The 25088-nt window shown below is 21.3% G+C and overlaps 1 protein-coding gene across 1 annotated transcript; it reads right to left on the reverse strand.

Moving 5' to 3' along the window:
• Positions 1–12305: 12305 nt before the first annotated feature.
• LOC108001746 (serine-rich adhesin for platelets) lies at positions 12306–24858 on the reverse strand. The gene is made up of 3 exons (XM_017062935.3): positions 20877–24858; positions 20460–20774; positions 12306–14132 (listed from the first exon to the last, which is right to left on the reverse strand). The coding sequence occupies exons 2-3, from the start codon at positions 20509–20511 to the stop codon at positions 12637–12639; spliced, it is 1548 nt and encodes a 515-aa protein (XP_016918424.1). The 5' UTR covers positions 20512–20774; positions 20877–24858; the 3' UTR covers positions 12306–12636.
• Between the last annotated feature and the right edge of the window lie 230 nt (positions 24859–25088).

Genomic DNA, 25088 nt, shown 5'->3' on the forward strand with positions numbered 1-25088 from the left:
TTGAAAAACATAATGTCCTCTTTCTGGTTTTTTGATTATTTTAATCTAACTTATTTTTTTCTTTAATTAAATATTCTATCATGAAGAAAATTTTTTTTAAAAAAATAATCATATTACACAATTATTTCGATAGCAAAACAAAAAATATCAAACAAATTAAAAATTCTATTGCACTCATTGATTTTTTTACAAATAAATAATATATACAAATATTTATTTGTATATATTATTATTTACAAATAAATAATTACAATAAATAATTTACAAATAATTAATAAATAATTTTGCATTTTTACCAAAATAAAGTCAAATATTAATAAATGAATGAAATAGTTGATAATCGACATTAAAAACATGATATTTAGATATATATTTAGATATTAGATTGAATTTTTCAAACTATACTAAACTCACATCAAAACAATATAGAAAATCTCCGGCTTCTAGAGAAAAGTTTTTTTTTAAAGCTTCTAATTATTTGTATTAAAATTATTTATTATAAATAATTAATTATACTCATTATATATTAATTTCCGATGTGATTTAATTGCTCATGAAAAAATTCTGATGCTATAAATAAAATTGTTTAAGAATCTATATAAATCTTTATCGTTCGGTAAAATTTAACTCTACAAAAAAAATCAAAAACTTTATTATTAACCCAAGCAAACATAATAAAAAAATTCATTTTAAAATTAATAAGAAAAAAATAATAGTCTTATGTTTGACTCAATTTACTTTTTCAAACTATTATTCTGCTATTATAAAATCCAAGCTTTGATTAATTGGGATAGATGAAACTATACCCAATTTCTATTAAATATTATTCTAATTAAATATGTCAACAAGTATTAAAATATTTATAAAAGATAATAAAAAATTCGAACTTTTTTAAAATCACAAATCCAAATAATATCAAGCATAATCAAAAATTTCTTTTTCTAATCTTCAAACTAACTGAAGATAAATTAAGAAATTAAAGAATTTCTAACTAGAAAGAAATTTCATACAGAAATTTCACATTTTCGGAATTTCACAAATTTTTAAAAAAATTTCACAAAGTTTTAAAAAAAAATCGTGGTTTTTTCATGTAGTAAGAATATAATTATTCACGTATATAAAATGAAATCCTAAATGAATTGAATTTTAAATGAAATGAATTACTAAAAAAATTACTAAAAAAATTTAATATATTATTTAAATAAGAATATTATTTAAAGAAATACAATCTATGGCAGAAAATTATAATAATCTTTTAAAATTTATAAATTTTTATATTTTTTGATACTTGTACATCAATGATTTCAATGAAATTTTCAATTTTATATAACATAATTCTACAAAAAATATTATTATATTTAACTTTTGATTATAAGTTAAATAAAAAATTTTTAAAAAGTGACTTACAATATTTTCTTCACAATTTTTTAATTATAATTTTAATTTTTTTTTAAATTTTTTTTAAAATTTTTTTTTACGCAATATCTAATAAATTAATCTTTCTAACTTTTCAAAAAAATCAAATTGTTTAGTTTAATTTTAAAAAAATTATTCTATTTCAAAAGATGATTGAATTCTTTTTTAGAAATTGTAATCAAAACATTAAGTTTAAATACTTCATTAATTAAATATCATTCAAACATATATACAATTATATTTATTCATTTATATATATATAAAAGAGTATAAAATCTTATTATGCAATCTCTACTTAATCCTACATATTACATGCTAATACTTGCAGCATCATTAGAAGGTTAATTTAAATTAATTTAAATTCATTTTTATCAAAAAAAGATTTTGATGAAATAATCAACTAGTATTTTGAAAAAAACTCAAATAAAATATTCTTATTTTTAATATTGTGTGATAAAGAATAGGATGATTCATTTAAAAAAATTATATTAATTTTGATGTGATCCCTTCGTTGATTCTTCTTAAGATTAATTGAATATAACTATGCAATAGAAATTTTAAAACTTTAAAACTTTTGTTTAAAACATTCTTTTAAAATTAATTTTAATATATTAATATATCTAATACGATATGAACTGATGTCATTCATATAAATATTCTTGCATATTATTAATCAAAGTATTTATATATCATATCATTTATATATAAATATTTATTATGCAAAAAATTTGCAAAATTTTCAAAAAATTTATTCAATTCAATAACTATTAAAAGATTGAAGATTTCATCTTTTGTTTTTAGTTTATATAAATAATATAAAAAATGCCTAATAATATATATAACATACAGATAAAATTGATACAGATAGAATGATATAATATTAAAAATTATTTTGCTAATATCTCAGAAACTAATATTAAATAACAGTTATATATACATATGAAAAAATAAATGAAAAAATAGTATCAAGATTACTCAATTCATTTTTAATAATAATTATCAAAATTATATATTCTTAATTCAATTATGATCAAATATTATTATCAAATATTATATATTACTTATAGTAATATATAAGATATATATTACTTACAGTATATACTTATATAGTATTATATAATATATACTTATAGTATATAATATATATATAAAATGAATGGTTCAAAAAGTAATATATATATATATTACTTTTTGAACCATTCATTTTCTTTTTTTAATATTTTTTTTTAATGTTTTTTAAAAAATTATATAAATTTGCATAAAGAAATTATTTAATTATTATTATATATAAATATATGTATAATAAAATAAAATATTTCATTATTATAGTGTTTAATGATTTCAACAGAATATATTTTTATAGAAGCTTCTTAACTTTATTATGTAATCAAAATAAAAATAATTGCAATTGATAAATTTTTTCTTATGAATTTGAATATTAAAATTTTTAAATGATGAAAATATAGAATTAGAGAATAAACATTACATATTATACAAAATATTGATATTAAATATAAAAAGTTATTGTAATAAAATTTATAAAAACATTAAAAAATAATCACAGAATCTATATACAAATCATTTAATTGTAAATCATAAATATTTTATAATTGAAATTTAAAACTTACGCAATATTATATATTCATATATATCTTTAAAACAAAAATATCTATATACTTTATTTTTTTCTTTTCAATTTTCATTATCATATCATATTTATAATTGATCAATATTGATAAAAATGCTAGAAAGAATAATTACAAAAATAAATTAAAGAAATCATAAACAAAAAAAACATTAAAATAAAGACTAAAAAAGTAAAAGAAACAAAAAAAAATGGTATATTTATTCAAAAGAAATGTAAATTAAACACGTTTCACTGAATTAAATTTTTTTTGTATTTGTCAATATTATCTAATAGGAAAATATTTTTTTTTAATCTTTAATATTTTATAATATTTTATTTTATTAATCAAATTTTTGAATACTTATAGGTTATATTTATAAATTACCTGATTTAAAAACCTGTTTTGTTGTTGAATAATTAATTTTTTTCCATAAAATTATAATTCTTTTTTAATCGAATTTTTTTTAGTAATTAACTATTTTACCTTATTACTTTATTCTTTCATTTTTTTTTTAATAATATTAATTATATATAGTGCTTATTTATCATATCTACGTCTTTCTATGAATAAACTGCAAAAATAATAATGGTACTTACTTGCTGATATATACAATCTAATTTAAGAAAGTAAAGTAAATATTATATATTTATATTAATTTTATATTATATATTATAATATATTAAATATTATATCATATATCAAAAATTATATGAATTATTGTATAATAATAATAATAATTTTACTTAGCCTTTTTGATTTCTTTCTTTATTTATTCGAAAAAAAATTTTTTTTTAAATAGCATTAATATCTTCTTTTATTTTCATTTTTTTATATTATATTTTTTATTTATATTTTACTTGTTTTATATATATATATATATATATATATATATATATATATATATATATATATATATAACAAGTAAATAGTATATATATATATATATATATATATGTAAAATTATATTGTAAAACAAAATTATATAATATATATAAAAAACAAAATTCTTTTTGAATTGCTTTTCTAATAGTAAACAAAAATTATTTTCTATAATAATATTTAAGTTAAAATTTATCGATTAAGTTCAAATTTATTATTTTCGTTGATATCATATAAATCATATAAATTGTTATTTTTATTGAATAATTTACAATACTTCAATTTTTTTCATGATATAATATTTCTTTCTAAAATAGTTGTACCAATTATTATAACTTACTTTTTTGCATAATAAATTGTGACATTATCAATTCGAAGATAATCAATTTTTAAATAAATTTTAACTATTTTATTTATTTCATTTAAAACCTTAAGATATTTCTTTTTTAAATTATAAAAATAATTTAATAAATAATAATTTAAAATTTATGATACTTAATTTGATATAATTTTTTTTATAAATATTATCAAAAATTTAAGAAACGATTAGTAAATAACATGCTTAATAAATAAGACTTGCTTTAAATAAATTTATATTATTTATATAAAATATGTTTAGATTACTAAAAAATAATAATTTAATATTTTTTTGTTTTTTTAAATAATTATGTAATTAATGCAATTAACTAATTAAGCAAATAATTAATATAATAAAACCAATTTTAAATTTATCTCTAATTATTACACAGTAAATTATCAAGTTTTTCGTGGTAATTTTGTACTCTTTGAAGAAATCGAAAAGTTTTTTGATAAAACTTTGATAATCTTTCTGATAAACAAATAAAATGCATATTTATACACACATTTGTTAATGAATTGTTTTTTAATAAGAACATGATAAAAATTAAATTATTTAATTATAATTATATGATTATTTATTTAAATATTATAATTTAATAAAAGAAATAATATAATATAAATTTATAAAAAACACAAAAAAAAGAAATGAATGATAAAAAACAACAAAATGCAATACAAGAAAGAATCCATAAAAAAAATTATAAAAACATGTCTATTAATGCTGCTACTGTAAAATTTTTAATTCTTTAATCAATTTTACATAATAAAATTATGAGTTTATATAAAAATTCAAAAAAAACTTAAATACATTTTATTATTTGATCAAAAAAAAATTTTTGTTAACTTAATTTATTTTATATTGATCATAATCATTTAATAATAAAATGCAACTTACTATTATTTACTCCATAATAGTAAAAAAAAATATTTTTTAAAAATTTTTTTAAAATGAAACTTTATTAAAAGACTTAATTCATTAAAAATATAATATAAAAGTTTTCTTATATTAAAATTTAAGATTAAATTATTAAAAATGTTTTAAGTTATAGTTATTGAAGCAAAATCAAGAAATTGATTCAAATAAAATTTTTAATGCAGCTGAAATAGTATATTATTATTTAATTCTAAATCATACACAAAGTTTACAAAAGAAAATACTAGAATTATATATAAAAATAAATAAATAATAATAAGAAAGAGAATCTAATTATTTTAATGACTGGAAATATTACAAAGCAATATTTCTCTTATTGTTTAAATATCAAAAGATATCTATTTATTTATAATAAAATGTGCAATAATGAATATGGAATTTAATTAAAAACTTTTATTTTTATCTTTTATTTTTTATTTGTTTCTTTTATTTTTTATTTTTTGAAAAAGTTACAATTTTTCAGAATTTTTGTGTGGCTAATGTATTATTCTGTTTTTAAACAGAAATTTTTATTTATATAAATATTGTATATAAATTTTATTTATGTAAACTTAATTTTATTAATATTTATATTTATTATAAAATTATTATTAATATACATTAATATTTATATTTATATTGATATATTATTAATAATATATTATTAATACATTATTAATTATTAATATTATATATTAAATATATAATTAACTATTTATAAAAATCACAAATTATCAAGAAATAATGATCACTCGATCAATGGATAAGTTTGATAATGAATAATTCGTTCATTACGTAAGTTATAGTATAATCTAGTTATATATTTATAATATGGACCAATTCTGTAAAATTAAATTATTAAAATGATGACAAATTATTTTATTATCAGATGTTTAATTTATTAAATTAAATTAATTTATTATATCATAAATTTCGAGATTCACAAAAATATAAAATAATCATACTCAATAAATCAAACTACAACTGAATAAATACTTTTATTTTTAGTTCTATTAATATATGAAAAATAAAGATATATGAAAAATACAAGATAGAAATCTAATAATAATCTTATAATAATATACAATATACTAATTTAATATAATAATATACAATAATATATTATATACAATATACAATAAATGTTTAAAGAAAATATTTTAATTTTTTAACTAAAAAAGTCTATTTCACCAATAAAAAATTATGAAGAAAGAGATAGAAATAAAACAACAATCATTTTACGTCCTTTTAAAATTGAGAAAAAAGGAATTAAAAAATTAAATTAAAAAAAAACAATTCATTCGTGGCATTTAATTCGTATTAAATATTTACTTTATCATGAACAAAATTCTGGATAATTAATATCGAAACAATATATTGTTTTTAATTTACAACGTACAATTCGTGATAATTAGATACAAAAAAATGATTGAAATATATTTATTTATAAAATCAAATCAAAAATATTAAAAAAATTAAATAAACTTATTTAATTTTTTTAATTTACTTCAAAACAAAAATTACAAAAGAAAAATATAAAGTTTTAAATAAGATACGAAAATCATTTAAGAGAGTTTTTCCTAAACTATATAATAGTATAGTAATATAAAGTACTATATGTATAATAGATTTTTTTTCTAGATAGAAAATCTAATATATTTTTTTGTTACAATATTGTATTAAATACTCATTTGAATAATTTAATAGAAATGAATTGTATTTTGATATTTTAAATAAAAGTCTTGCATAAAAAATGTTATTTTCAAGAAGAAAGAGGAAAATGTCTATGACCAGAAAAATTTTAAATTTTGATAAAGATAAATTAAAAAATTCTTAAATATTAAATCACTGATTTCGATACAAGTTACTTTTCAATTAAAATTTAATATCTAACATCTTAAAGAGATTTCAAAACGACAGGATCAAGTTTTCAAATCTAATATAAATGTTTTTTTAATGTAATAAATCGTCATCGACTGAATTTATATATAATAATATAACTGAATTTATATATAATTTTATATAAATCTTATATAATTATATTTTCATTTATGTCTTTCTCGTCATATAATTTTTATATAATGTTATTTGTAATAAAATGTAAAATTATATGAATTTTTTTTCTAGGTTAGTATTGAACACATGATACGAAGTTCCGTATAAATAAATTAATTAATTAATATTTAATATTAATTTAATTACAAATAAAAAAAAATATTATATATAACATAGAAATATGATAAAAAAACGATTATATTTAAATAAAATTTTTTTCATCCTTTCAATAGTGCTATTTTATTCCATTCTGAATCGATAATGTCGCACAGAATGAAGTATGTAATCTAAATGATGTGATAGAAGTGCATTGGATAATAGATTTATTTTATGCTTAATTTTTAATTTTAGTTATGAAAAGATATTTTTAGTTTTTAATTTATTGTTATATGAAAATTACAATTAAAAACTTGTTTACAATATCAGTTTATTGATTCATTACCAACTTTATCGACAGGTTTCTCTCATATGATAACTTTATAGTTTATCGGATAAATAACCATTCTATGATAAACTTATTTGTTCATTTTCTATTTTATTGATAAATTATGAAAAAATTAAGAAATGAAATTTATTAATTGAAAGAATCTTCTAATTATAAAATTTGCAGTTCTATAAATAATATTATTTTTCTATAATTATTATTGTATTATTCTATCAAAAAATTGTTTTTTGGATTTCTCTAAATTCGTGAAAATATATTTTATAAAAATCTTTTCATGTCAAAATCCAAAATCAACCAATTTTAAATATTTATAATAAATTATATCTATCTTTTATATTCATATATACAATAATATTAATATAATCCAAAATAATTGTTACTATAAATAATTCTTTTATAATTTAATTCTTTTATAAGTCAAATCTTTTATATCCAGGAGATATTGAAAAATATATATTTCTTATTAAAAGAAATATGCAATAATAATTTATATAAATAAATTATTTAAAAAATTTGTTCTTCTAATTTCAAATATTTGAAAATATATTGTTTTTTTCAAAATTCATTTATTTTTTTTAAAGAATTTTATCTACTAAAAAGCAATTCAAGATAAATAATCATGATATCTTTATAGTAAAATATTTATGAAATAAAAATTAAATATTTATCAAACTAAATAGAAACATTATATTTATTATTATTATTTTGATTAGCAAATTGTAATTAATAACGATAATAAAAAAATAAATTATTAATTAAATCTCAACTTTGAAAAATTATCTAATAATAAAAAATAATTCTCAAGTATTCAATTTTTGAGAAAACTTTCATATAGATTTACATTCTTAAAATTAGATTTAGATTAGGGATCATATTCACAACTTAAGCATATTTTAAATTTATTCATGTTATTTCTTCACAAAGCATTAACGAATAAGATAATATATAATTAGATCAAATTGAATTATATTTAATTTATATTTAATAATGATTGATTTCGTTTAAAATTCACGACAAAAAGAATTTTTTACAATAAAATAATTATTTTTTTCATTATTTATAATGAATATAAATAGTTTAACAAAATGAAAAAGTTCTATTAAAACCTATGAGAGTGTACATATTTTATTTTTTCTAAATCATTTTTAAAATCTATCTTTTACTTAAGATAGTTTTTCTTTATTAATACATCATAATAAAGTATTTTAAAAAAAAATGAAATTCATAAAAAATGGTATTCGTTTTAAAAGCAAATATGCACAATCGATCTTTCTCCTTTTCAAAAATTAAGCCCAATTCTTAATTCGTTTTTTTTTCATGCATGCTAAGTTTTTTAAAGTTTAGATTCAAATTCAAGTTTCAAAGATTTATTCATTATCTATTTTATATATGAAATATATTATGAAATGTATATATTTTATATATGAATATATATGAAATTTTAAAATTACGCAGTATTAGAAATATTTTTTCTAACGCTAACACAATTAACATTAATCAAAAACATTAAAGTTGTTATATTGAAAAATCATTAATATCATTTCTGAAGAATTTTAAAATTATTGAAATCGATGAGAACAGATAATTATTATGAATTTTAATCGATTGATCTAGCATTTTTTTTTTGTTAATTTTAATTAAACAACTAATTGGTTCGTTATTTGTTAAACAATCTATATAGTCGGATCATTTGTACAGCGAAAGAGTAAAAGAAACAGGCTTGCGAGAGCTTGGCGCCACACTGTCGCATCCTATCAAAATCATTCTCTCACCAATTACACAAGGAGCAGATACATACGTGGACAAAATATACATAAATACTTGGCTAATAGATGGAAAGATAGCAAAGAAGATTGCAATTTCTGTGATTACTTTAAATTTTTTTTCAATCACGTTTAGATTTTACATTTTCATTTTCTTCTTTTTTTTCTTTAACTTTTTTATTTTCTTAATTATTATGTTTGCAAAATTAAACGTCGTGTTGCGAATTAGTAGTATTATTAATACTATTATTATATTATTATATTATTATATAATTAATATTATTATAAGAAAGAAGATTTGTGATAGAAGCAAGATTAAATAATTGCTAGTGATAGAAAGATGTAAATGTCTGAAATTACAAAAAAGATTATTAAAAGTATTTTTAAATAGTGCAGTGATCTCGCAATTTCTGATGATATATTTTGATACGTTCATTAAACAGAACAGATATCAATACCCTGTCATGCACTACTTATGCTATTTGTATGTTGCGCTCGTGCTAATATTCATTCCGATTTGTACATATAACGAGGATCATATACTAGTATATATTTTTATAAACGCAAAATTAAACATGATTTGGAAAAATCTCATACATTTTCATATTGTGATTGAATTGGATTAAAAAATAATTAAGTATTTGAAACACATGTTTTCAATGCTATTTTATAATGTTATTAAAAATATTCGTTAACGATATTTATGCAAGAAAAAAGTAAAATGGAAGGAAGACAAAAAGGAAGGAAAGAAAAAAGAAGATAGAAGAGTTGAAAAGAGAAAAAAGAGAATAAACTGGTTAGCGAACACGTGCGTGCGTATAATCTTTGAAAAGGTTAGTTTAGTGTGAGAGAAGCTGGATAGAGATTCGTGACAGTGCGTACGCACACACGTTTATATAGGTCGTCCGACGAGACGCGACGATGGTCAGCTGGCGCCAACGTTCTGGCAACCTCCCACCAGACAGTATTTCGCCTCGTTAATCTTAGTTTATGTCTGTCGCTCTTTTTCTTCCTCTTTCTCATTCTCTATCCAAATTTTACTATTCCTTTCGATTTTTTGCAATTAATTATTATATTATATTGAAATTATATTATTTATATTATATTGAAATGAAGTAGAAAAATTAAAAGTGTACGATGTTTTTTTTTAATACGCAATGAAAATAACTTGTATCTAATCATCCAGAATATGAAAAAGTGATCACGATGTAAAATTAATTCTTAAGATATTGTTATTTTTCTTCTTCAAATATGCTTTCAAATATATTTTTTAATCATTATTTTTATCATATTGTCAATTATATTTTTTACTTATTCTTATATTTAAAATTTTTTTGTAAAATAATGTTCACAATACAAATGTGCTAATTAAGAATATTTGTAAAATGATTTTACATACTTTTTTTAATCTATTCTAATTGGAATCTGAATTTATTTAAAATTTATATATTAATAATATTAATATTAATATTAATAATAACATTATTTAAAATTATTTTTGCACAGTAAGAAATATTATTGAATAAAAAATAAAGTTTTTTATAATTGTTATATTAAATTATTATTGAAATAAAATAGTATATAATATATAAAAAATGAAATTATATTACTCAATGTTAAATAAATATTTATAAAATCAATAAAAATAATTTTTAAACTGTTTGTAGTATTTTAAAAATTTTATTTTCATCTTCAAATTTTTAATCAAATTAGCTTAAGTATTACTATGAAAGACAATTTTTATTCACTATTAAAAATTATGAATAGGAAAAAATAATATTAATGAAATTAATATTATTTTAATAAAATTAATCTATTAATGTATCAATATATGATTTTCTGTTCATCTAGAATTTTTTTCCTCGAAAAAGGAAAAAATATCAGAATTAAAACGAAATAATTTTTCTTATTATCGGTCTTTTTTTTTATGCTATATGTGACACAAGGAGCAGGTGATTATTATTTGCCTCGAGTAATCTCCAAAAATGAAGCGACACGAAGATGCACCTGTTTCTGTTTCTTAGCAGGTGCACGCGTGATTCCTTCTTCTGTCGGAATGTATATATACGATAATCGAATGTTGACATAGTACATTTTTAATTCGTTTCTTTCTACTTGGATAATTGAATTATTCGAATTTTATTTATTCGATCTATTCAATATCTAATCAAATTTTTACTTTCATCAGATACAATCAATGATAATAAATAAAATTTTTTCACAGATATATTAAAATTAAATTTTTGTTGTAAAAATGTAAGGCAAAAAGATAAAAAAATTAAAAAGATTGAATGAATAATTGATCAATTTAATCAGCAGTATTAGAGAATGCAGCAGTATTATTGTATTGTTATTGGTGAATCGCCAAATTCTTGTCGTAACTACCAACTCTCAAGAACACGAAGAGAATATGAAATATTACCTTCATCGATAAAATTTATCAAAAATTTTATTTCCGTTATTCGAATCTTGATAAAGGTAAATATATAAATAGATTCAAAATAATTTAACGATGTAAAATGTTACGATTACGCGTTCGAATTGTACATTTTATCGCATAAGAAATGATATATTTGATCAACAATCATATTATGCATGTATTTTGTCATGTTTTATCGAAGAAATGTGGAAAATTACATTTTCAATATTGCGGAATCAGCTTTTATGCATTTTTTTAATATCTTGCTCAATTGATGATTCAATATCACGATATTTTTTTTTAAAAACGTTTATATTATATTACGTAATATTATATTTTATAATTTACAATTCGAACGAGTAAAGCGAAAACTTTTTTACCTGAAATCGAAAATTAATTATTAATAATAATATAAATTATTAATATAAGTTAATACAATTTGCGAGTTGGATACATCGTATCTTGTCAACTCCTTTTTATTTTTATACTTTACTTTTTTTATACTTTTTTTTTATACATCAAAAACACTGTACATATGTAAATATTCTTTTATTCAGCATCACAATTTTAAAGAAACGATCGGAAAAATATTTAACATTCGTTAAACATTTAATTGGACTATTTATCAATTCAATTTTCAATGATTTACAGATTAAATGACAATTGATTAAATATTTATATATACATTGTATCGCATCAGATTATAAATATTGTTAGAATTAAGCCCAACTATAGTTATAGTATAGTACTTATGCGATTCAGTCTTCTTTTCTCTTTCTAATTTTTCCCTCTGTTTGAATGGTCCTAGAGACGAGGTCCACGCAAGCTCCTAATGAAGCACTGTTGGCTGTCTCGCCTTCGGGGATATCAACAATTTTACCGAGGGTCATGATATAACTACACGCAATCCTTAATACGGACAACTTCGATAACTTCTGATTGTGCGAGTAAGCGGGAATAGCGCGTCTCAGCGTATCGAATGCAGCGCTTATGGTATGCACTCTCGTCCGTTCTCTAGCATTTGCTTCTATTCTCCTTTCCCGCGTCATGTTTTTATAGTTCCTCTGTTGACTCGGCATCGTGTGTTGCCTTGTTTGACCGTTATGAACGTTCGTCATTGTCGTTGTCAGTGTAGTTGCTGTTGTTGTTATCGTCGTAGATGTGATTACCATTGTCGAGCAAGAATTATCATTGCTCGATAATCGATGATCTTGCTGAAGATGGGAAGACAAAAAAGAGGAAGAGGAAGATGATGAGGAAGTGGAGGACGAGGATGATGTTGTGGATGCTGCTGATGAAGACAAAGAAGAGAGAGAAGATGACGACGAAGACGAAACGTTTGTACATTTTATAGAATATGAGCAGGATTTCTCATAAGTACCATTCACTGCTGGATGCGACGGTACCCTGGCGGCCATATCGCCTCTCAATACAAGTGACAAAGGTTCTTCTTGTAATCTGAGATGCGTAATCGGAGATACTATTGACGATGACAATATTGTTTCCGATATAGCCGTGGAACTTGCAGACGAGATCATTGTGTTATCGGATTTTTGACGGAGGAACTCGCGCTTTTCAGCATGTATGACACACTTTTGCGTCGACTGTCGTAATCTGGCAGATAAATTCTCTTGGCATTCCAACTCTTGTTGTTTTTGAAAATCATCATTCCCTTTTATATTTATCTCACACGTGATGCCATCTTCTGAAGCGTGTCCCTGATCCAGATTGTCTTTTCGAACGTCGCCGTTATTCTTCTTATTATCATTATTGTCACAATGATGTTGATGATGGTGATGATAACGATGATGATGGAGACGGTGACGATGATGGTGGTGATGGTTCATTCGATTTGAAACAATGGAAGATGGTGACGGTGCATTCGATAATAAAGTGAAAACGCACTGATTTGACCTTTCCGCAACTGAAATAGGTAAAGAAAGTTTCGAATCGATGCTCTTGTTAGTACAACTCCATGGTCGAAACGGACTCGGTGATCTTAAAATTCTAGTCGATTCCTCGCTTGGTATAGTTTCTTTCTCGATTCGTTGGAATCTTCGTTTTTTCAATGGGGCTAAATTCGGCTCGTGAATTTTTCGAGGTTCGGCCAATTTTCTCTTGTTTTTTAATGATATCGGCGTTATTTGCACCTCTAGACTATCTTCCGAGGAGCTTGGCGAGTGTAGGTCAGATATATCGTCCTCGTCGCCACCGCTACAAAAACCAGCATCCCTTTCGGAATTAGTCGTACTGACTGAAACAGAAAATAAATACGAATTTTAAATTACACAATCGAATTATAGTGTTCTAATTAATAAATAATTTATAAGATTATTCAAAGATTATAATTTGCATAAACTTTTTTATTTTTCTTCCGTTTACATTATATAAATAAATTCTTTTTTTTTATCATTTTTATTTATTTCATTTTCTATATTTTTGCTTCATTTTCTATATTATGTTATTTATATTTATATCACGTATATGTGTACTCATACGTATATATCTATGATAATAATCTATCATTTATTTAATCATTATTTATATAAAATTGAAATCAAATTTCGTTTAAAGTGTTTAAATAATTTTTAATTTTTTTATATATAATTTTATATATTTAAATAATTTTTTTATATATAATTTTTATATATATATTACTTTTCGAGTAAAATCAAAGAATTTAAATTTAGAAATTCAATTTTAAATTTAGAAATATACTAATTCAAAATTTATGAATCTGTAAAATTTAGCATTCGTGTTCTACTCTTTGATTGCTATATTTCTGTTCATGGTCCAATTGTACAGAAATATAGATTTAATTTAAATTTAACTTAACTGAAATTGATTATAAATTTAATAAAATTTAACTAAATTAGACTAAACATAAATTTAATCGTAATCACATAAATTTTTTTCTATATTAAATTAAACTAAAATTTAAATATAATTTAAAAAATGAATTTAAAAATAATTTAAAAATAATTTACATTAATAAATATAAATATAATTATAAATATTACAATTATATAATAATTATAATATTACAATAAACATTAATAAATATAAATATAAACATAAATGTAATTTTCTTAAATATAAATAATATAAATTTCATAATTTAAATTAAATTAAAAAATTAAATCTAATAAAAGCATCAAATAAATAATATTTAATATATAAATAAATAATATTGATTTAATTAAATTGATGTAGAAAAAGAAACGAAAAAATGAATATAGTTGAAAGAAAAAAAAATAAATTTAATATAGAACATTTAACGGCACAGAGTAATAAAGTAATAAGATAAAAATTAATATTTGCATATATATAATTTTTAAATTTATAAATTTTTAAATTCAATATTATTGAGAGACAGAAACAATCAAAAGGAAGAAATCAAAAAATTTCTATATCTTGAATTTAATGCTTAAATTCTATTTTATATCTTGACTCATATAATTTTTATTTTCGTTTTAATCATGTATCAAATTAATAATTACAAAAATTGAAAAAACATCGAGATATTTTAATAATAAAATATTTTATATCTATATAATAGATAGTTGCAATATTCCCGATATTTTTTTTTAATTAATTTTTAATATTCAATATTTAAATAACTTTCTACATAAAATATAGAAAAATTAGCGGCATTATCTTTGAATTAAGCGAAAAGATTATATTAAAAATATCTCTATGCAAGGTATTTACATATAATATGTATTTGTATATAAAAATCAGTTGAAGTTTATTTGCTATATTTTATATTATATTTTATGTTATAAACAAGATAAAGAACTCTTTCATTCTATCTTCATCTTCGATTAATGCAAACTTCAAATATAACTTCCATATTAATTTTAATTTTTTCTAAACTTAATCCTTGAACAGTATTTCACGAATACACTATCAAAAATGAAAATATAATTATATTAAATAATGTATCATGTAATTAATTAAATTTGCAATTAAATAAATATTAAAAGATTATTAATTAAAAATGACAAACGACAAATTGAAAACAATTAATAGATATGATAAAATATGAAAATAATTATATTTATAAAAATTTTTAAATAATATCAATTTTGACTATTCATTCATATGAAAACCATATTTCATCCATAATATGAGCTATTGTGCATTAAAACAAATTAATAAATGTTTTAGGGCGTAAAAGCGCCGTTGAGATCAATGATTCCGAGGATAACGCTTCACGTTATAACGTTATAATGTGTCGAATAACGACTTGCACACACTTGGTAACAGTGCGATTCATACCTCGAAACAGTTTATCGTAGTTACGATAAGACTGCTTCTCTCTGTATTTATATCAAGCATCTGTCTCCTCGTCAAATCAGCACAATGCATATTTACAAAAATTTGTAAATGGAAAAGATATTGTTTGTTTTCCGTTAAAACTTAAGCATAGAAGAAAGAAGAAGAGAAAGAGAAGGGAAGAAGAAAAAGAAAAGAAGAAAAAGAGAAAAAAAAAAGAAATCTTAAATCTGAAAGTTATATATTAAAAATTATATATTACTTATCGATTTTATATATTTTTGCTCATTATTTTGCAATTATTTATTATTGTTCACTATGAAAAATAATAAAAAATTTGGAATAGATTAAAGAAAATTATCACTAAAGAATAAAAAAAATTTTTAATTCTTTTCTTTATTTATATTATAAATATAAATTTCAATAAATATATAAATTAAGATATAATTAATGTAATAAAATTTAATTAGATGATATAATAGAATAAAATAATAATATGATAGAAATAAAAATTAAAAAATTAAGAAATATATTTAAAAATATGATTTAAAAGAAATTAAAAAATTAGAAGCTCAAAAATTAATTTCATAAAATTTCTTTTCTATATACTATACTTTTCTATATAAATTTTAAAAATTAGAGGTAAATTTTTTTTTGTTAAAAAATAATCACTATTTTGATTTTTTTTATTCTAACTTTATATACATGTATTTACACAATCGGTAAGGAAATGACGCAAAATAGAAGGTCAGAATTTGGATTCTTGTACAAATATCAAATATTGAATATTAGAATTTCGTTAAAATCGTGAATCTGAAAACTTCCTACAATGAAAATATTTATACAAACTTCGTTTTAAAAAAATAAATTGTCGAGAACTCGATAAAAGAAAAACGAGTCAATTCCAGATAATGGTAAAGGAGATATTTAATGTGCGACAAATACATATCTTTAAATTACGAATATTGAGAATATTGCGATGCTATACTATACCATGCATCTTTATTATATTATTCGACAATTGTTCAAACAGACGAAAATAATATCTGGATGAATGTATAAATTCGCGCGAAGGCATACGATTGACAGCAGAATAGATATCTTCGATCGTTTTTGTTAGAGACGTACAAATAAATGGTCACGTGATTGATACATATGTACATATTTTCGCGGTTTCTTCCTTTCATTTTTATCAACATTTAAATCTCTTTTTTTTTCTTTCAATCATTTCTTTTTTTTTTCTAATTTTTTTTTAATTTTTAATAATAATGAAGTGCAAAATTGAGATATAAATCATAAATATGTGAGAAATAATAAAGTTGAAACAATCATTAAGATTTGCATTCTAAATAAGAATTTGGATGAAATTAAAATTAAAATTAGAAGCAAAAATAAAATCATAGATAGAATGATCACTTTGAATGACTCTCAATCTTATAGATTTAATTAAGAATATATAAATATAATAAATTTCAAAATTCATTAATGTTGATTCCATAAAAATAATTTTTTCTTTTTTTGTAATTTCGACTTAATAGATTAGAAATAATAGAGTGTAATCTTTTAAAACTACGTCTCTTTTAAAATAAATCGAAAAAGAAACTGCTGCCAATTTTTGCAGTGATTATAAATAAAATATCTTACAAATATATACATATATTATATACGTAGATAGAGAAAGAAAGAAAGAAACAAAAAAATAATTGCCAAATGGCTGCGTGAGAATAATATTAAAGTCAATTTATGTTCTAACAAGACTGATGTTGCTGGATTTGAGCCGAGTATTATCACTATATCTATAGAATTAAAAAACATATACAAAGTATCCCAGATGTCTTAAAACAGGTGGCATAAGCAAATAGAGAATGATTCTGCATATAAAAAAAATCAAAAAAGAAAAATTTTTCATTTTATATTTTATATTTTATATTTCAAATTCATTTAGATATATTTATCAAATTTTCAAACTTATTAAAAATGAAATCTAAAACGAAAAAATATTATTTTTTCCGATTTATTTTTATATATAAAATTGACAATTTTTTTTTTATTCATTTATATCTACTTATGACTTGTATAACAAAACTTTTTAGGTCGATAAATCTTAATATTACAATTTTTTAATATATATCGAAAATTTGATTGACAACGATTTTTCGAATCAAATCGAAATATTTTTTATCCCATTTGTTCTAATATTCAATTTATTCTGAATCAGTTGCATATTTAAATCAAATTTATCTTAATCATTAATATTGGATTCCTATTAATACCATTTTAGTATTGCTTTTTTGCAATTCATTCTTCTTTTCTTTTTTGCAAAATAAAAAATAATTTATTTTGATTGAAAATGTTTTTATATAAGCATATATTCGAGAATAATATTCTAGATACCAAACATAAAATTTATTATGCAAAAATATTAATTGAAACTTGTTTATTAAGTTATAAATAAATTAATTTTGTATCAGATGAATTGAGATAGAAATTGAACACATTTTATCTCTTTCTTATTTTATTTTTTTCTAATAAAAAAAAATTATATTATTCATAATTTAAATAAACCAATATTTTTGCATACCAACTTTTAAATTTGTTTCGATATCTGAAATCAATTATAATCAATAATAATCCAAAATCTATAAAGTTGCCTATAAATGATTTAATTTTATATGATACAATCAATCAACTATTTCAAAATTCGGAAGAAATATAAAAGAAGAAAAGAATAAAAAAAAATCTGCTGAGAGACTAGAGAAAATAGTAAACGGTAAGCAAGGACTGGAAAAATCGGTGGTCGCGATGACGAGGGACTATATAGAACGAGTCAGAGGACGGAAGAAGTCCGGTTCGGGTAGCAGGTGCAAGGTTTGCGCACAGGTGGGTGGAAAGTTCGACGTTTACCATAACAGTCAACTCTCCCTTGTTGTTCGTTCCTGTCTTTTTACCTATATGTACCTGCACTATGCATAATAGAATATCGATTACACTCAACAGTTTTCGACAAGATTAAATCTGATTTAACTAGTAATCGCATTCGTTATCTCAATCTCAGAATTCTGTTAGCTTACATTTCATTTTATTAGTAAAAGAAAATTTTTAATAAGAAAAGACAGTTCATATCAAGACAAGTTCATCAAGATAGAAGAAGTTTATATGATATTTTTAAAAATTTGTTTCAATTGATTTATTTGTAAATTTCATTCGATCATCGATTTCGCCTTAAGTTTCATTCAAATTTATAAATAGCATATAAATAGCATATTTATATTGAAAAAAAAGGAAATTCAATTTATTTAATTCAAGCAACTTAAATAATGAACAAGATTTCAAACTCGATCGAATTTTATTTCAAATGATAAATTGTCAAATAACAGAGTATTCGAATTTTTAACATTATTGCAAAATTATCGCTCATCAGTCATATTTTTTAATGCTGGTATTAGAGATTGAAAGTGTTAGTCGGATAATCTTAAAATATTTTTTCTTGTTATATCTCAGTAATTAATTATTATGAATAAAAAGAAAAAACTTAAAGAAAAACTTAAAGAAATTTATAATAATATAAAATAATATGTAAAATAATGTAATAAAATAATACGAAAAATTTCAAGTTTGGTCAAAAAATCGTTCATTTCGTGCAAGTCATTTCAATTGCTAGTTGTGTTCGCCAACCCACGCTGGCGCCGCTATGCCCTATCTTTCTTTCGGATTTTCCTTTTCTATCGACTGTCACTTCTCCCTTCCACCATCTTATCGTTCTTCATGGATTGCATTCTCTCTCCATGTGCTCCGGAGGAAGGTAACCAGTCTATTCTATCTTTCTTCTTCGTCATGTCTATTTCGCAGAAGCATGACATTTGGTACTGCTAAAGCAGTCGATCTGCTCAGAGTCGACTGGCGCCGTTCATAATGATAATTATCATTGTTCACAACTCCCACCAGACACATTATCAATCGACCGAATGAAGACATTTACATTGCTAACTTTTATAATTCTTTTCGCGGTAACTATTTGTAACTAATAGACGATGAATGTTGAAGCGAAATAGAAATAATAAAATTAGAATAATTTCTTTTCAACCAGATATCGTTTAAACTTTCTCATAGGTATTTAAAAGGAATTAATCGAAAAAAATATAGAAATAGAAATGTTTTTTCTATTAAAATCGAAACATTGAAATATAAATGTGATTCAAAAGATTTGATTCAATTCAATGATTATCTATATTAATTATCAGAAATATTTTTAATTTTGCTGAAACTATAATTAAACTATATATACCTTTATAGAAATATTTACCTTTCATTAAAGCCGACAATTCGGATACTGATTCAACTATGTGATGAGCCATATCGATCGATGATTGGAAGCACGAAAGCACAATTTTTTTTTTGTCTTGATCACCACACGCGCATTACTCTCCGTTCATACATTATTTTTCATGGGATAGATCCTACGAACGCATATAGCGATCAGTCGTACTGGCAAATCGTATTATACGCAACTTCTTTGTGCTTCAATTTCTTCTATTGTTTCTTAGATCTTTCTTCTATTACTCTGGCTTCCTTTCTTTCTAACACTTTTTATAGTCCGTGTTTGAATTTCGTTGCACCCCTATGAGGAACAAACGAAAAATGTAAAATCACGAATAAAAAGATAATTTTCAGGATCACAATTATTATTCGCGACACATTACGCGAAAATTTATTCACATACGAAATTAATTCGAGTCCAAAAATCAACGAAACACATCCTGACACGAGCACGGTCGAAAAAGTACTGATTCGCCTCGTGCTTTTTCATCGCACATGCATGCGATAGTCCCAAGTCCCAACTGGTCTGCCTGCCCGCTGTGACTTTGCTGCCTCTACGTACCACCGCCACTACCACTACATTACTACTGCCACCACCACTACTCCGTTACCACCACTACTATGACCAGTACTATTAACATTACCATCAGTATCGATGCCGTCGATTCTACAGATACGATCACTACTACGAACACGTCGTTTCTTTTTCAGCCTCCGCATCACTTCGGTCTGTCAAGAATGTATCGTGTATATCGGTTTAGCACCAATACTGCTGCGTGAAGGCGCCCGAAAGTCGAGTAAGCTTCGTCTCGTCGCGCTTGGAAACTTGACCGGATCACACAACACAAATGAGTTTTAAACACGTGTGCTCAGTTTACGATTGAACAGGATCGAGCATTTCTTTATAAAAAGTACTCTACACAAATAAGATTATTATCAACGATAGTGATGATGAGTTGGTGATAGAAATGGTGACGTCGCAATATTGGTATTGGTATTATAAGTACTGGCATTGGTGCTGACGTTGGTGACGATGGCAGGCGAAACAACGGGGAAGAGGTGTACGGCGCGTATTGTTGGTGGCAGTGGCAAGAGGCAGCGGGGGCCGACAGAACGGCGCCAGCCGGCCGAGAGTTTGACTCGGTTTCTCCGTGCGCTGCGTCGTGCCATGCCGTCCATCTTTCTCTCCCGCCTCTCCTTTCCTCTCCATTCTACTTCATTCCTCTCTTTGCCATGCCTCACCTCACCGTTCTCGCTCTTTCTTCCTTTCTCGTATTACCATGCTTTTCTTTTTGCACTCGCTCGATTCCTTCTTCTTCTCTTTTACTCAAAGTCTGTTACTGCGTAAACGTCTGAAACATCGTCGACTCGATTTCGAGTCAACCATCCGCAGTGGATCGTAATGTGATGTCGCAGTACTCTGCATACGAAAGAAACGCAAACTCACAAGACTCCGTTTTGTCTGTTACCGTTTATGAGCGAGAATTTTAAGTGTTTAGCGGAAATATATTACTTTGCTTATTTTATTTTAAGATAATCTATATATTTAGCTACCTATCTATCTATCTGACTATTATACTTGTAAGCTTTTAAAGACATTATCGTTTTGTCTTTGTTTTTTTACTTTATTTTAAAAATTTTTATTATAGGCTTAATAGATTAGCTTTTCAGTCATAATGTTCAAAAATAGTTCTAGATTGATTTATAAGTAAATATATGTTTAAAAGCAGCACAACGATCTAAAGATGATTCAAATACTTACAATTAGTATATATAATATATATAGTATATTAATATATATATCAGCATTGGATATCTATGTATAAAAGTCATTCCATGCCAAATCGATCACATTTTGATGTCGATGTCAGAGATTTTTTTTTTAAATAAAATATGATGCATCGTTCGTAACTTTATTATATTGATATATTATACATTATATATTATACATATATACACATATGATATATTATACTATAAGAAGAAATATTGAAATAAATTATTTTATGACTTATTTTTCTTATTTTGTACAAATAATACATATATTTTAAATCTTGTTAAAGAAGTAATATAATTTTTTCTTTATTTGTATTTATAAATAAATTATAAAGAAATAATTGAAAAATTTTTTACCATAAATTTTAAAAACATAAAATTTAATATAATTATGAAAGCTTCATTATTTCAACTCTGTAGTGATTTATTTTAATTGTTTAAAAATCTATTTTTCTATTTTTTTATTTTATTTGTCAACGTTTCTTTATTCCAGACTTAAAAATTTAAAATATTTGTAGAAAAAAAAATTTTTATTTAGGTATATAAAACCAATGATCTTTATCGAAATTACAATAACTAAACAATTCATTAATCAAGACCTTGTCGCTAAGTGACTTACTGTTGATCGACAGTTGTTTAGTTCAATATGAAAGTGCGAGGAATATGAACATATTTATATAGACAATTCATACATCTTTGGTTTAAAAATATGGTTTAAAAATATGGTTTAAAAATATTAAATATATATTTTAATTTATAAATTTATTTTAACTTATATTATTTTGTATTAATTTATATTAATTTACATTATTTATAATATTTTAATTTTTAATTTATTTAAAAAACAAAAATTACAAAAAAATCTTATTGTCTATCTCAAAATGATATGGATCTTATATTGAATTTATTCTTTTTTGAATTTGAATGAACAAAAAATTATTATGTATGCATATTTTCATATGAATTTATTTTTATTTATATTTTTTAAAAAAATATATGTTTTCTAAAAAATTTCTATAATAAATATCATAAAAGAAAAAAAAATAATATAATATTTTTGTAGTGATACCAAAAAAAATTAAAAATATTTATAATAAATATAGAAAAAAATTGAATATCAAGTTTGTGCCTGGTAATTAAATATCTAAAGATCTGGTTTTCTTTGGTTATAATTTTAATCTCTCTAGATTTTTTTGTTTAGATTTTGTATCTCTTCAATATCAATTTTCTATGAAATTGTAATGCTGAAATAATTAAACATTTAAATTAATATTAATATTAATATTAATATTAATATCAATTTATTAATAATTGAATGATTTTAAAAAATGATTTAATTGTTATTTATTTATTAATTATTTATTTATAATTAGTTTCTAATTTGTTAATTATATATTTATAATTAATTATAAATAATTTATTTATAAGATTAATTGATCATTTATTTATATTTTTATATAAATTCTTAATAATATTATTTACATATTATCTATATATAAAAAATTTTTCTTTTTTATGTGTACTTCAATATTTGAATTTTAAAAGTAAAAAAAATTTATTTTCGCAAAAAACAAATTCTTTTTTGTTTCAAGAATTATTTTATTTTATTATATTTTATTATTTCTACAATAATAACTAATAGCAATAATTTTTTATATAAGTAAGAGATAAAGTTTTTTAAATAAATAAAAATTGAAAAAAATAAAAGATAAGATTGAAAATACAACATATTAAATAAATTTTTAATAAATTTAAAAAAATGATATCAAAATGCAATTTGGAAAAATTTAAATACATACTCCAATTGTTAATTTTATTATTGAAAAATTTAAATTAAGAAAGTATCAAAATTATAAATGATGATTTTAATTATTAATGATTTCTAAATTATTTTTATAAAATTTTTCAAAATTGTAAAAAATATTCATATTTACTATTAATCTAAATGTTATTAATTTTTTATATAAAATTTTTTGATCATAGATATATTTTTTTGCCACGTTTTCAAGATAAATATTTGTATATCTCGTGATATTTAATATATTGTGTTTTATGAATCTATAACTAATTATAGAGAATAATGTAAATATTTTTACATTGAACTTTAATCTTGAACTTATATTGAATTTCAATCAGATTATTTGATTTGAAACAATTTATCGAAAATATAATCATAATTATCATGTTTATAGATAATAAGTAATATAGAATTATATTAGGTAACGAAATAATGAAATACTTTTTATCTAAATAGACCTAAATAGAATAAAAATAAATAAATTCAATAAATAAAATTATCTTATTATTTTAATGCAACAGCATAGAAATAAAAAATGATTGATCGATTTTATAAATAATATTTTTAGATCAAATTTTAATTTAATAAATATTTATTTATTCCTCTATTTTGATATACAATAACATGATCATTAATCAAATAAGAAACTAGTGAATACTAGAAAAAGATTTTAAACAAATTAATCCTTGTGAAGCTTTACAGATAAATTTTTGTATATCTATATATATATATATATCTGAACCTGCATCAATTAAAGCTCTGACATATTATAAAGCATTTTATATAATATATAAATAAATATACAGTGGTTCGAAAATATTTTAATACTTTTTTATTTTTTAATGAAATATTAAAATTTTTTATTTTTAACGAAACTTTCTAAGTGCACAGAATATAATAAATTATATATGAAACAATTTTTTTTTAAATTATTTTTAAAATAATTTTATAAATATTTTTAAAATTATCATTTAAAGAAATTATTTAAAAGAAATGAAATTAACATTTAAAATTTTATTACGTTTTTCGTTTTTTAAATAT

The sequence above is a fragment of the Apis cerana genome, linkage group LG3 (assembly GCF_029169275.1).
Source record: "Apis cerana isolate GH-2021 linkage group LG3, AcerK_1.0, whole genome shotgun sequence".
NCBI lineage: Eukaryota > Metazoa > Arthropoda > Insecta > Hymenoptera > Apidae > Apis > Apis cerana.

What these genes read in the sequence shown, in the direction of transcription:
- LOC108001746 (XM_017062935.3), bottom strand. Translation starts at nt 20,511, where the DNA reads ATGGCTCATCACATAGTTGAATCAGTATCCGAATTGTCGGCTTTAATG. An exon ending in ATTGTCGGCTTTAATGAAAG is followed by an intron (nt 14,133 to 20,459) that starts GTAAATATTTCT and finishes TTTCTGTTTCAG; the next exon opens with TCAGTACGACTAATTCCGAA.